The 15,324-nt window shown below is 50.5% G+C and overlaps 1 protein-coding gene across 1 annotated transcript; it reads right to left on the reverse strand.

Moving 5' to 3' along the window:
* Positions 1-180: 180 nt before the first annotated feature.
* sorbs2b (sorbin and SH3 domain containing 2b) lies at positions 181-14,513 on the reverse strand. Its single transcript, XM_067248209.1, has 25 exons — positions 14,411-14,513; positions 13,883-13,949; positions 13,009-13,047; positions 12,494-12,674; positions 12,264-12,375; positions 11,917-11,997; positions 11,185-11,241; positions 9,665-9,714; positions 9,191-9,468; positions 8,773-8,795; positions 8,045-8,302; positions 7,667-7,975; positions 7,087-7,570; positions 6,760-7,020; positions 6,047-6,171; positions 5,895-5,941; positions 5,587-5,701; positions 5,248-5,376; positions 4,864-5,049; positions 4,383-4,712; positions 2,911-3,000; positions 2,417-2,527; positions 1,908-1,951; positions 1,620-1,726; positions 181-1,510 (listed from the first exon to the last, which is right to left on the reverse strand). The coding sequence occupies exons 1-25, from the start codon at positions 14,498-14,500 to the stop codon at positions 1,449-1,451; spliced, it is 3,636 nt and encodes a 1,211-aa protein (XP_067104310.1). The 5' UTR covers positions 14,501-14,513; the 3' UTR covers positions 181-1,448.
* Positions 14,514-15,324: the final 811 nt, after the last annotated feature.

A 15,324-nucleotide genomic window follows, 5' to 3' on the forward strand; every position in this document is an offset into this window, starting at 1 on the left:
CATTTTTGTTTGCCCACAAGCCATTCATACACTATGAATTCCTTAGCATCATTGCTAAGGAGTTCATTCCACGTGAAGTATTGTCTTTACTGTATATGTACTATTCATTATGGACTGTCTTTAGACGATAACAACCAGAAACGTTTCCTTTGGGACATAAGGGCAGTTCAGTGCAAAAACTGCATATCAGGCAGTTTATTGGACATAAACAGACAGCGAAATGGACAGACCAACAGATGATGCACAATCAATGACGATGGCTTATACAATTTGTACAACGGGTTATTATCATTAAAGAAATACAAAACACATAATAGTAGAAGAGGCATTGGTTAACCTCAGCTGCAACAAGTAGAGAAGTATTCGGCAAACAAACATCTTTGTGCAGACTCATGTGGTGTCTGGAAGACCCAAAACTCATTATTAAGAACATCTGTCACACATCACATCAGTAAAAGAGAAATACTTTCGCCGGACTTAGCGTTTTACAATAATTACGTCAGTGTAAACTATACCTCAAGTCACCTGACAGCATCCTTGAAGTACAGGACATTCTAATAAACCATGCATGAGCATATATACCATATGTGTTAGAATGGTAGTCTAAGAACAGTTTACAGAATTATCTCAGGAGTGCTCTGCTTAAGAATAGTCCACAGACTGGCCTGGTGTTGGATAACGAGCTGTCATGCAGTGTCCTCGCCAGCAGTGGGCAGCTGTGGGTCCCTCACTGGACAGAGAGAACGCTGCAAATCTGAAAATTGTCATCTTTCCTTTATTAAGTCTGTAGGAATGTGTGTAGAGCAGCTGAAGGATGAGAGTCCACTAGGCTGACTACCATAATACTCAGCCTACAGAGTCAGACACAACCACAATCTAGACCTGTCTGCTGGAGTGTTCTCGAATAGAACTCAGTTCTAGACCTTCCAGATGGTTCTTGAACTGTGTGATGTTTCTAGAGCCCAGAGCTGGTTTTAGAACTGTCTGATGGTTCTATCAAAATAGGACAGCCCCTCTCCACACATTCAAGTACATTCCTAGTGTAAAATAGCAAAAATCAATCTTAAAGAATTATGTATACTGTATATATGAATAAAATAAATATATGGTAAATAGGGCACTTGGTTACTTTGTTATTGTGAGATCTATAAGTGTACAAGGCAGTCTTCACTGGGAGTATTCCCATCTTCAGAATCACAGCCCTTCATTGTTCAATCAAACAACTATTTTTCCTTTTGACTTCCTTCTGGTCACCATGGGGATGACGATGTAATTTCCTCAGAAAAGGAAGAGCCTACTGCTCTGGCGGGGCCATCTCTGGATCTGTCTGACATGAGGATGGCTAGTTGTAGCTGTTCACATGCAAGGTCATTCTTCCGTGTAAAATGAGCAGTTTGGACCAGTTCAGCCACTCTATCCTGGCACAACTTTAGTACTGTCAGACCAGATTAAAGCCTCTTCACATAGTTCCCAGGAAACGTTCCAAAGAATTTGCTTCTTCTGGATGTGCCTGGACATTGAGAAAAACACACCAGCGTAAGAACTAGCTTGAGGTGGTATCTTGATATCTACATGCTGCAGGTCATGGATGGATGAGTGGATGTAGAGGTTGGATTCACCTACGAACCACCCGTCGTCACATCTCTCCATGACATCGACCACCTCACCCTCCCTCAGCTCCAGCTCATCCTCGTTGCGAGGGGCGTAGTTATACAGCACCTGGAACCTGCATGACATCATCAGTTTGGGACAGGTTGTCGCATCAGACTCACATTTACTGTTCAGACCCAGATTCTAAGTTCTAGAACATACACACACAGCTTGAATGACAGTAGAGAGTAGAGAAGATTTGGAACATGGGAGATGGAGTAGAGGAGTAGAAGATTTGGGACATGGGAGCTACTCACGGCTCTCCACCACACTGCAGTCCTTCCTGGGTGAAGGCTGGGCGCTGGAGAGAAAAGGAGAGAAGGAGAAAAGAGATGTCAGCCATGTCTAAATCTTTATGCTAAAGAGCCTACGAAGCGCAGTGAACCTTCCCACAGTATAAATTGCCGAGACAACACCATCAATCCACACAATCCTCAAGTCAAACCTTCCACAACAGTTTCAGACTCCATACAACTGTTCTAGACCAGCATAACGACATACTCCAAAATCCCTGTGGCAAATAAACACAAGGAGACTCAAAAACAACCACCCGAACTCCAGTCAAGCAGGTCACCAGCAGACCCTGGTTCTGTCTCGGCCCGGCAAGACAGGCTGGACAGAGACAATTTTCACCATGCAGAACTACCCTCGCAGACCATGCTATGTGGGCAGCACACTCTGACAAACATGGTCTGCCTGGAGGGTCTCTAGGACTGGTCACCTCTCACTGATGCAGCTCAAGGTGCACTGTGGGAGATGTGCGTACCCTAGGAGATGGTGAGTGGGTGTGGCCTCTACTGGGTGAGCCGCAGGAACGCCGTGACATCACAGGACTACGAGGGGGCTTACCCACAACCACTACCTCACGCTTTAATGGCTGCAGGGACCAGGACACACAGTCAGAGTAGAGACACACACACAACCTAAAAAACAGCAGGCTTCTAGTCTGTGAACTAGACTGAGAGCCCATAGAGCCCATATTTATATCTATATCTATCTGACCTGGTATTTGTAACATCCAGCTGGCTATGTTTAGGGCCTAAGGCGATGGTATATTTAGACAGCCCTGACAGTGTTCATTTAAACTAAAAGACAGGCAGCTACTGTATATCAATGTTTGTTTTGGGTGAACTCCTTCCATGCAGAACAGTAAACAAATATCACCAACCATGATTGGTAAGCTAAAATAAAAATTTAATCTTCTAAGTCCTGTTTCTGAGGTTAGAGGTCACACCATTTTCACACAGCTGCCATGGTTACCTTGGGCTTAGGGGAGCGCATTTCTGGTCGGGACTTTGTGTAGGGAGGAGGGGAAGGGGGAGGGGTGGAGAAGGAAGAGGGGGAGGAGGGCTTGGGGTAGGGAGGGGGGGAGTGAGGCGGGGTGGAGGAGGGCTTGGGGTAGGGAGGGGGGGAGTGAGGCGGGGTGGAGGAGGGCTTGGGGTAGGGAGGGGGGGAGTGAGGCGGGGTGGAGGAGGGCTTGGGGTAGGGAGGGGGGGAGTGAGGCGGGGTGGAGGAGGGCTTGGGGTAGGGAGGGGGGGAGTGAGGCGGGGTGGAGGAAGGTTTGGGGTAGGGAAGGGGGGAGTGGGGAGGAGTGGCACAGGGAGAAAGATGCAAGGGAGGGGAAGAAAGAATCGAATGTTCGAGAGGAGGAGAGGGCAGGCACACTGGTGCACCCTGGGATTGACCAGCCTGTGTCGGAAAGATGGAGAAGTCACAAGTTTATAGCTTGATCAAGGGTTAGTCTGCAGGCACGTATCCACGGCAACGGTAGGAAAAACACACAGCACACCCCTCTCTACCTGACGCTCGCCCAGATTCTCTGGTTGGAGTTCCACTAGATGTTCCACTGGACACTCCATCTTGATTTCTAACTGAAGTTCTGCTTGACGTTCCATTAGATGCTCCACCTCATGTTCTACCTCACATTTGATCAGATGTTCCACAAGATGTTCTCGTTGGTACTCGGGTCTCTCCTCCACAGGTGTGACAGATGTTTGTTTGTCAGGGAGGGGCCTGACTTCATCAAGCTCGTCTTCATCTATGAACAGCTTGGGAAGCCCTTTGCCTTCATCTGCTGCCTGCCTGTGAAACCCCTCCCCCTGGGAAAACAAGCTCTGTGATTTGCTGCGCTGTATGATGGACACCAGCTCCTCACACAAGTCGTCTTCCTGCTCTCTGGACGGCGAGTCCTCTCTAGGAGCTGATTGTTTGCTGGTCAAGGTGTGAGATGGTTGGTTTCTGGCCAGGCTGAAAGCTGTTTGGTTGTCAGCCAGGTTGAAAGCTGGTTGGTTGTCAGCCAGGCTGAAAGCTAGTTGGTTGTCAGCCAGGCTGAAAGCTGGTTGGTTGTCAGCCAGGCTGAAAACTGGTTGGTTGTCAGCCAGGCTGAAAGCTGGTTGGTCGCTGGGTTCATACACAACAAGGTCCACAGGACTGGAACTAGCCTCTGACTCAGCTGGACAATCCATGAAGGATCTAGCACTGGCCTGTGACAGGTCAACCACACTGCCATACTGAGGGTGGGTGTCAAAGGAGGGGGAAATAGGGGAGGAAGTGATGGAGGTTCCCGTCGTGGGGAGAGAGGGGAGGGGGGAGGGGCTGGGCTCAGGGGAGGAGGGGAAGGTCCTAGGGGAGGTTATAGGGATGAAGTGCCCCTGTCTGAAGGACGGAGTTAGGGAGAGGGAGGGGGAGTAGGAGTAGGAAGAGCCTTGGCGGGAGACGGGTGAGGAGGACACCAGAGAGTCCAGCTCCTCCAGGTCGGCCAGCAGGCCATGGGGATAGGGGGGAGGGGTGGGGCCGGGGGTGAGGGAGGGGGTGAGAGAAGGGGTGAGCGAGGGGGTTCTGCGGGGCTGGACAGGAGGGGTAAAGGAGGGGTAAGGGGGAGGGGTTGGGGCAGGGGTGAGGGAGGGGTAAGGGGGAGGCATAGGGGCAGGGATGAGGGAGGGGGAGAGCCCCAGGGTGAGGGATAGCCAATCGTTTGTGATGGCCTGCAGTTTGGCTTTCTGGGGGGATGGGCCTGGCCTAGGGGAGGGGGAGGAGCTGTAGCTGGGGAGTGTGGATGAAGGCTGAAGGATGGAGAGAAAGAAAGTAAGAGAGAGAACTGAAAAACCAAGAGAAAATGGCAGGAGACACGAGAAGATATGAAAGCCGACACTACTGTCACTACTGTCACCCACATGACATAGAGAGAGAAAAGGTGACAATGCCATTGTATACCTTAGCTGAGCCCAAGGGGTGGAGTCTGTCATGGGGGACATTCTGTGGCAGTGAGGATTGTGGGTAGTGGGTCTTCTGGGTCACGTCCACGTAGGAGACCGGGAAAATGCCCTGACGTCCAGACTCCGGAAGTTTCCCCTCAAACCAGTTCTGATCCACCTGTCTCAACAGCAGCACAGGCTCCCCCTAAAGCACACAGGGCTGTGTTAGATGGAGGGATAGAGAAACCGAGGCATGGAGACAGAGGTGGAGGGAAAGAGAGAGAGAGATGAAGTGATAGGAGAATTGGAGGATTAGAGCTTGAGAAGAGGCAGGGCTGGAGGAATGAAGAGCTTGAGGGAGGGATGGACAGAGAGACGGTGGTGGTGGATAGGAGGGTCTTGCCTTCTTCAGAGACAGCTCGACAGAGGTGTCAGCTGTGAAGTTGTAGCGAGCCACAGCCTGCCCCAGCTCTCTGGCCTGGACCGGGGGTGGGGGTCTGATTGGCTGGGGCTTCTGAGAGGGACTTATCTTCTACAAAGAGAGAGACAGATGAAGAGAGACATATAAGGTCACGCATAAGCTTACTGGAATCAGTGTTAATGGAGAAGAGAGAGAAGGGAGGTGAATTAAGGAGGGAAGAAAAGACAGCTAGAGGCACACAGGAGTGTCGAAAAGACAGGAGAGGAAGAAAAGATGGAGAGGAGAGAAGAGGGGAGAAAAGAAGGAGAGGAGAGGACTTACCTCCACATAAGAGATGGGGAAGATCCCCACCTGTCCATGGCTCTCTCCCTCATACCAGTTATTATCAATCTGCTTGAGGATGTAAACAATCTCCCCTTTCCTCAGAGCCAGCTCCCTGGGATGACACAACACCAAGTTAGCATGTTAGCACGATGTCAGTTACTTGGGACCACACAACACTACAGTTAGCATGCAATACCACAGTTAACATGTTAGACATAACATGCCGTCTACTCAATGGTATTACACAACACAATAGTTTTGGTTCAGTAAGACAGATCAGTGTTCAGCGTTGGAGGGATGCTTACTTGACGGTCTGAGCTTTGAAGTTGTATACTGCTCTGGCTGCCTGTTTCTGTTGGGAACAAAATAATGTACCATTTCCTCAATATAGACAATCATCCCTGCGTGCCATCAATACAGTTGGGTATTGGACAGTAGATGACTGTGGCTCACTTACTTCCTGAATATCAGGGATGTGCTTCCTGCTGGGAGGGGCAGTGCGACCCAGGTCAGCATAAGATTGGACGGGAGTTGCATGGCGGCCAATGTCAACATACGATTGGTTCCTACTGAAGTCCTGGTCTGAAGGGGAGGGACAAAGAGCCACAATCACAGAGAGACAGCAAGTAGAGATAGTTCACATGCAAGGGAAGGGTCGTTGGCACAGGTACTAGACAAAACCATATATATCTAATGGACCAGACTTAGGCATCTTAAAAGAAAAGCTATAAGAGTTTGCACGTGGTAGAGCAAAAAGAAACTGGAACCTGAAAAAGAAAATGGAATAAATTGGGGCAACTAACACAATACTATGGGTGAACAAACTAACATACAAAAAGATATGTGTGTGCATAAACACAACAATCATATGCACACACACCGTGTACATGATGTAGGTATTCTACTACGGTAAATCAAACATCACAGAAAACAACTACAACATGAAGCACATGAACTCATTGACCCCACGTCACTGAAAACGTACACATGCACACTACAGTAGACGACAGACACATACAGAACATGCAGGAAAGAGGATGAACATAGAGAGAGAAAGAAGTTAGGAACAAGAGGGAGAGAGGGAAGAGGGAGAGGGAGAGAGAGAGAGAAGGAAAGAAGAAGAAAGCTAGGGGGTGGGGGAGGTACTTTGGGAAGGATGCCGCCCTCCACCTTGGCAGAGTTCATTCCAGTCCTGGTGGCTGGTTTGTTTCTGGGCGGGGCTGGGGGAGAGAAGCTGGTGGCACACGGGGCTGGCCATTCCGTCTGGCAGTGGGGGGTATATCTGGTGCAGGCGGCGGGGTCTGTACCCCATCCCATCTCCCTGCCTAGGGCAGCCCACAGCCTGCAGGGAGGAACTTCTCTGGGGCGTGTCGGGAAGAAGCTCTGCAATCAGCCTATGGAGGAGGCTGCTACCAGACAAGTTGTTCCTCCAACTCTCCTCCTCCATGCTCCTCCTCCTCTCGTCATCCCTGGTCCTCCTCTCATACTCCTCCCCGCTCCTCTCCTCCAGTAGGTAGAGGTAGATGTCAGTCAGTGCCTCGTCCAGAGCTTGGTACACTGAGTTGCTCCGCCTCCGGTTGAAGGGGACGGGGCTTACCAAGGAGGCCAGCCGGGAGGGGGCAGGGGCTGGGCAGAGGGTTGGGGCTGGGTGGGCTGGAGCTGGGTAATGGGCAGGGGGTTTTGGGGCTGGGGGAGGTCTGGATCGGTCATGTCTGAGCAGGGTGGTAAAGCGGGTGGAAGAGGCTGGACAGGGGCCCTTACATTTGCCAACCAGCTGCCACTGATGAAAATGGTGATGAAGATGAGGATGGGCAGGGCTGCGGGGGCTGTCGGAGGAGGTGTGAGATCTGCGATCAAAGTCGCTCTCGCTGCAGGGGGAGGAGCCTCCCAGGTGGATGATGTCACTGAGGTCCGAGGCCACACCCTCCGGCTCGCTGTCCCAGAATTCCTGCTGGAGGGTGGAGGGAGGAAGGGGGGGACACTGAACAGGGGGCTGGGGGGATGAGTAGAGAGGAGGCGGGGGCCTTTGGTGGGGGGGCTGGTGGGTTGAGGAGAAAGGGAGATGGGAGGGGATGGCATTGGCATGGCAGGGGGGCTGGGGGCAATGGCTATAGTAGGTGGGCTGGGAGGAGTTCCTGCTGGGGTAGAAGGGACGGCCCTCGGGGGGGTTCCTGGTGGGGGGGTTAGCAGGGGGGTTGTCGTCCAGGCTGGACTCTGTGGAGTTGCGTCTGTGGAGGATGCTCCCCCCTCGTGTCCCGCGGGGCCCCAGGTCAGGCATGGACCGCGACTTCTGGATGAGGCTCTCAAACTGTGTGATCCTATTGGTCACCACGTCTTTAGGCACATCCCCATGCAGCTTCTCCCTCTGGAGATCCTCGTCCTGCATCTCCTCTCTCTGCAGTCTCTCTGTCTGCAGTCTCTCTGTCTTCAGTCTCTCTGTCTGTAGTCTTTCTGCCTGCAGCTCGCTCTCGTATTCCAAAACTCGTAAACGCACAGTGGGGGTGTGGCCTCCGACTAGCGCCTGTCGGCTGATGTGGTGCATCTGCTTATACAGACGCAGGAAGCCAGGTGCATTGTGGGGCGAGCCTTGCCGTCCCTCCCCTTCACCTTCGACCCTCGAGTCACATGACAGGACGTTTGTGCTCTTGGAGCGCAGCCGGGGGGTGTGAGGTCCCGCCCCTTCCTCCGTCAGCAGGTTGTCACAGCTCCAGGACTTTCGTTTGGGAGAAATTGGCTCGTCCCCCACACACTCTATGCTAGATGCACGGCTGCTATTTCCCTTCCCAATGTCACACTCAACCCCGTTCTCCCTCTCCTCTCTGTTACCGTTAACCCCGTTCTCCCCCTCCTCTCTGTTACACAAAACCCCGTTCTCCCCCTCCTCTCTGCTACACACAACTCCGTTCTCCCCCTCCTCTCTCTCACGCTCAACCCCGTTCTCCCCCTCCTCTCTCTCACACACAACCCCGTTCTCCCCCTCCTCTCTCTCACACCCAACCCCGTTCTCCCCTTCCTCTCTGCTACACACAACCCCGTTCTCCCCCTCCTCTCTGTTACACTCAAACCCGTTCTCCCCCTCTCCTTTGTTACATACACCCCCACTCTGGCCCTGAGCTGCCCAGCCATTCAAACAGATAGAATCTACGGGTCTCAGAGTTGCAGTGGGGTCGAGAGAGACAGCACTGTCAGATCCCAGAGGTTGATCACTTGGACAAGGGGAGAGTGAGTTATGTGAGAGTGAGGTGGAGCATTTGGGATGGTCTGAGGCAATGTTACTACCTTCCCCACCTGAGAGATATCCAGCCAGCACAGCAGCATGGTCAGAGAGAGAGAGGACAGGACTTAGACAGGCTGTCTCACACACACACACACACACACACACCATCTTACAGGAATTAGAGACAAGCTTTAGAAATATTTTGCTAGTTAAGAGAGCTTGTTGGTGAGAGAAATGACATTTAGGCCAATCCGGCTCAACAGTGAATTATCTTTGGATTGAAATGACAAAAGCACGCTTCAGCCTGGACAGAGTGATGTCACAAAAGGACAAAGGGACAAAAGGACAGAAAGACAGATGTGTGTGTGTGTGTCTAAAGCATACCTCTTGCTCTGATGGGTAAGGTGGGGGAGGAGCTGACCACAGCTTTGAGAGGGGAGGGGCTGCGTGGGGTTGTCGCTGAGGGTCGACTGCTTATGCCGACACTCAGGCAAGGGTCGGGGACCCATGCCGGGCCCCGATTGGATAACAGGCTGGTGTCAGGGCCCTGATTGGAGGAGATGCTGCTGGCTGAGCTGTGACTGGTGGTCAGGCTGCTGGCAGGCTGGGGGGAGGCCGAGGTAGGCTCAGACTTCCTCCTCTTCCTGTAGTCAGTAGAGGAGCTGGGCACACACATTTTATTAATGTGTGTTATCAAACAGTATTTTGTTGGTCAGAGTAGGAACCGTTTGTATTTACCAGGGACAGTACAAAGTAATTACATCTGAGTCAGGCAACAGGAATGATGAACAATAATAATATGATGAACTCATGATGTATGGCTAAACCATAGAGATGTACTGCATAGATGAGTATTACCTTGAGGGCTTGTCCGTAGGTCTGTCTGCCTTGCTGTGGTGAAGAGAATTCTGAAAGACACCCAACACACACCGTCTGAGTATCCAGCTTACACACACAAAGACAGCGCAACACTCTGGACAACCAGACAATCAAAATGTTACCCTAGTCTGGAAACCAGACTCCTACCTTGACCCTAACCACTCCTCCGCCATAACATAGTCCTAACCTAGACCTCAGACCTGCAGAATCCACTGTCTCACATCATAGGGAGCATGTTTGTGCTTCACCTGCACACCTCACGCTTTCATCTGGTAAGACAAAGGTTCCAGTCTCCCATCCAGGTCTGCTGCAGACTGCCAACCATCCTGCTGGTCAGGTGTGCTTTCAGCAGGGCGTTCCACTTACGAGAGTCTCAATGTCAAACAAGGCGGGGAAGTCCTTGAAGGCCTGGCTGGAGTAGGTCCTCATCATTTTGAATCTAGTTCCTCTGCGCTCTGTCTGTCTGTCTCTCTGTGCAAGTTAGTTCGGCAGAATCTTCTAGTTCTTTCCAGGCTATACTGACTGGAGGATCCTGTAGAAGGAGCTATGCTGCTTCTTCTGCTGCTGGTGTCTCAAATTCTCCGGGTATGGACTGGTGCCCTGCTAACATAAATACTGGCCTGGCTAGCTCACCGACACACACATTCACACACGAACACACACACACACAAACAGGCACGCATACATGCACAAGGACACACCAACACGCAAACACACACATGATTGGCCTGCGAAGACCAAGACCTCACAGGACGTTCATAAAGATAGCCCACACCCCACTGGTCGTAACTGCTGGTGTCAGTCAAAGGCTTCACTCTGCTATTGTCACCGCCTCCAAATATAACCCACAGAGTACTAATGTTGCTCCTCACACAGGCTGTGGAGGTCCTCTTTACACAGACAGAAACACTGATGTCTTCGAGCCGACACACCACGACACGCTATTCCTTTAAACTTGGAAGACAGAGACAACCTTAGTTTTCGGACTGAAGTCAAAATAAATAAATAATGATATCTATGATCCCACTGGAAACAAATGAACATCAAACCACGATTGCCAAGGACAGATGGCAACACTTCGTCAGCTATGTGCTACGGCGACGGCCTGTGCCATGACACGGCAGTTGATAGGAAGATAGGACAGGCCTTGGAAGGGGCTGGCAGAGCGCATACTAAGAGGGGGGAGGGAGGAGGAGAGAAGAGGGGAGGGGAGAGAGACGGAAGAAAAGGCAGGAGGGGCAGTGAACAAAGACCTAGCCTGAGAGTCGTAAACATTGACGTATGACAAGGATGCGGCGGTACCGAGGCTTGTATACACAGCGTCCACCTGTTCTAGTGCTGTCCTCCAGACATCCCCTACATCGGGAAACACCTCGTTTGTGCATCTGTAAATATGGGGGGGCTTTTCACAAAGCATAACTCACAGCTCAGTTTGTTTTCAATTCTATGTTTAGTATTTTGATTGGGTGTAACAGGGTGGGAGGGGCAGAGCCGTTTACCTGGGCGTGGCCTCTAGGAGAGCTCTCTGGATGACAATCCAGGCGTTTTTTAGGTGGCTTAGGAGAGGAGGTGAGGAGGAGGGAAGAGGAGAGAAGAGGAGAGTAGAGGAAGGGGAGGAAAGGTGAGGGAGATGGAGGAGGACATGATAAAGGAGAGGGGGAGAGGGGTGGATTACAAAACCACAATGAAAGAGAGGCGTTCAGGTGCGCACACACACACACGCACACAGACACACACATGCTGCAAGTGTCACTGCATCACTAATCAGCATTGCTTCCATCCTCATGTTCCCTTTAAAGGGTTTGATTTTGGATCCTCTGACGAACCAACTACTTTCCATAAACACTGCCTTAGCCAGCCATTCAATGTTGCAGGTGAGTGTTTTACTGACAAGGAAGTTCAACCAGTTCAGCCTAGTTGCACACACACACCAAACCGAGCAAATGAGAGATGAAGGCGATGTGGGATAGAGATATGCTGACGAATTGGTAAACCGAAAAGGCAGAAGATGAATACATGCTCACTCACAAACATGCTACCTCATCTACACGACACACATGAGAGTAGAGTAGATTAGAGTAGAGTAGAGTAGAGCAGAGGAGTGGAGAGGAGAGGAGAGGAGAGGAGAGGAGAGGAGAGGAGAGGGGAGGAGATGAGAGGGGAGAGGAGGAGGTAGCTGGAGGCCTCTGACCCTCCCCTGACCAGGAGCAGCTTGGTGGGCCTGATCTTACCGGCCGTCCAAACTCCAGCTCTGCAAAGAACTTAAACCACGGCTCGTCCTCAACAGCTATCACTGGGTGGGCCAGGCTAGTCTGGAAAGATGAAGGGCAGGAGGCGAGGGATGAGGAGAAAGAATGGAGGGGAGGAGTCGCAGCCCAATGACACACAGACAAGTGAGATGGGGCTGACTAAGACACAGATGTAGAGAAAGAGGAGCCCTGAGAATTCAGTGTGGGACTCAAGACTCCAGCAGGTCTCAACCTCCACCAGCAGAGGGCACTGTAGTCTGTAGTAACTGGACCCATCCTGCTATGTTGTCACAGGAAAAGGTTCCCTCAAGCTTGTCAAGTTCTCCTACCTGTCTCTCTTGCTCCAAGATGGACGACCTCCCGGGCTCGTAATCAAAAATGCTGCGAGGCTCCGCACGGTACCGCCGAGTATCCACCTTCCTCTCTGGGGCATCCCACTTCCTGTTCACAGCACACAAGCACAGAGAAAGGTCAAGGGTTGGAACTGAGATAATGAGAACTCATGAGAGGAATGTCCTGCTACCGAGAAACTATCCCATAATAGAAGAGGCTGTCGTACATGTCTCTCTCCAGCTCACTGGCCCTGCTACGCCCCGCAATCGACCTGAGCGAAGGGGTGGGGGAGGGAGAGGCATTCGCTTGACGGAGGGGGCGCGTGGTGTCGTTTTCGGAGACAGTCTTGGTGATTGGCTGGTAGGCATGACTCCTTGGAGCGGGGTGTTCTTCCGGAGAATGATCATCTACAACAACAACAACAATAATCTAAACGACAAAAAACAAGAAGTATCGTTGCACTTATCATTGTAAGTGTGAGGGAAAGCGGAGATAGAGAGAGAGCGAGAGTGATGGAGTAGGGGTGAAAGGGTAAGGATGAAAGGGGGAGTCTGAGTGAGAGAAGAGATGAAGTGTGAGTGGGAATAAGGGTGAAAGAGAGGAGAGTAAGAGAGGAGAGAAAGAGAAGAGAAGAGAGCAGAGAGAGAGGAAAGAAACAGGAGGAAGAGAGGAGTGAGAGGAGAGAAACAGGAGAGAAAGAGGAGAGAAAGAGAGGAGAGAAAGAGGAGAGAGGTGACTCACCAGGGTTGTCTGCAGCTCTGTGTAACTCAGGCTCAGCTTCTTTTAGAACAAACCAACAAGGTGAGAAAACACCTTCCACCACACACAGTCAGACACACTTCTACACACATAACTGCCTCACACACACACACACACACACAAACTTACACACACATACACGCATACACCTCCACACAGATATTCAGACTCCAACAAGACATCTGTAGGCTAACAAGGCCTTATGCAGCTGTGAAATATAGGTGACCTTTGTCTGTTTTATTGGATGTTTCAATGCCACTAACACCAACAGAGGAAGGGGTCCCTGGCTGTGGATACATATTGACATTAGATAAATAGGCCGGGGAAGAGGCACACCAGTCAGTTTGCATTTGCAGTCTGTTGATTGAATGGTATTGCTGATTCACGCCAGTACCAACCTGGTCAGAACAGGCCAAATTGATTTAGCCTTTTACTTTCTGAGAAACAGTGATGTATGACTTTGGTAGACTCGCTACCCTATCTTGAATGGTAGGATGAACTTATTTGGTTTTCACAATGTATGCTTCATGTTTGGTTATCCACAATGTTTGGGGTTCATCTCGTTGTTATGTTCAGTGACCTATGCACTTTTGTAAAGCTCTCTCTTGGAAGTCGCTTTGGATAAAAGCGTCTGCTAAATGCATAAATGTAAATGTAAATGAAAATGTTGACAAAAATATTGTGGGAGGTTTTCGGAAATAAATTAGCTGGCAAATCTTTTTATTCAAACTGGAAATCCTTGTCCAAGAACAGACCCACACACTCTCAATACACAAACACACATAAACACACCACAGTCAGGGAACGATTACGTACGTACTTTATGGATACAAATCTCCATGTCTGTGGTTCTTACCTGCCTTATGGGCCATGTGGATCTGTTTAAACATGCTCTTGTACCAGTCTTTAGGCCGCTCCACTGCCTGTCACAGGTACACACACACCACAGTAGAAGCACACATCAGAGAAAGAGGGATTCAGTTACAGAGTAATGCAGACACTGGGTGATCTTGCTGGAGCTAGCGGGCTGGGCAACGCGGTCCTATCGAGGGAGATTCTAGCATGGAAGAGGCTCCACCACCCTCGTAAAGCAGCTTGATCGCTACCAGCTCACATTCTGTTTCCCCCTCCTATCTGGCTGGCCCCCGCCCAACTGCCAAAGACAGAGCGGTTGGCCCCCATCCAATCAGAACGCTTTAATATGCTTTAGGGTCTTATGAGTTACAACCTCAGCTGGAAGACCAATGAGCCGTGTTTATATCAGTTTAGTATGTAGAATGTTTGACTGTTTAAAGAAAAAAATCGGATTCTGTTGATGCACCTGAGAGTTTTGTGTCAAGGAGGGCAACTTCGATGGGGTAGGCAATGTCAGATGATGTCTTACCGTTCGAATAGCAATGGGGATGCCTGATTGGTCCACAGGGCCTATGCCAGTGAAGTGAGTGGGAGGAGTTCTGGCCTCCTCTGCTGCCATTGGTTTTCTGTGGTTGTGGGCTTGGCTTGAGGGGGCCGGGCTCGGGGCATGACCCCGGTGACCTCTGACTTCTGGGAAGGACAGAGACAGAAAAGCAGAGTTAGAACTCCATCTATCTCTACCTCACACACACACACATACACATGCACAAGGACACATATGCACACAGACATAATTTTGAAAGATTTTTTTGAACACACATTTGAATTAAATATACCTTTAAAATCAATTTACATTTTCTTCCAATCTGACAGACAAGCAAGCAGACAGACAGACATAGACACAGACAGACAGGTTAATCCCTGGTGCTCCTTCTCTTGGCTTTGAGATTACAGCATTAATCCGCATCACTTGGCCTCAGGGATTAGAGAGATCACTGACCACAAACGAGGAGCCCACACCATCCAAGCCTCAACACACACACACTCGAACACTGTAACCACACACTCACATACACATGCAGAGACATACACACACACGTGCATCCACAAACGTTAAAACACATCCACAGCATCCATGCACACACACACAAAAATGTCATTTGCCATTCCCACAGCCACAAACACAAGCATACACACGCAAAAACACACACACACACAGTCTTTAATGAGAGTGGCTTCATCAGAATTGACAAGCTAACTCACCATGACAACCAGGAGAGAGAGAGAGCACAAGGGAAAGGGAGGAGGGAGGAGGGAGAGGAGAAAAAGAGAGATATCCGTTGAACGTGTAAGAAAGAGGGCGACCCACCTGACCTCACATCCTGTTGTGAGGGGCTGGACGAGAAGCTAGAGCCAGGTGGGGGGGGCAGGTCCTGAGGGAGG

The sequence above is a fragment of the Osmerus mordax genome, chromosome 12 (assembly GCF_038355195.1).
Source record: "Osmerus mordax isolate fOsmMor3 chromosome 12, fOsmMor3.pri, whole genome shotgun sequence".
Lineage (NCBI taxonomy): Eukaryota > Metazoa > Chordata > Actinopteri > Osmeriformes > Osmeridae > Osmerus > Osmerus mordax.

Coding starts and splice junctions, on each gene's coding strand:
- sorbs2b (XM_067248209.1), bottom strand. CDS start 14,500: ATGGCAGCAGAGGAGGCCAGAACTCCTCCCACTCACTTCACTGGCATA. Junction 1,952..2,416: donor CCCACTCACCATCTCCTAGG/GTACGCACATCT, acceptor TTTTCTCTCCAG/CGCCCAGCCTTCACCCAGGA. Junction 1,511..1,619: donor TGACGACGGGTGGTTCGTAG/GTGAATCCAACC, acceptor CTCAATGTCCAG/GCACATCCAGAAGAAGCAAA.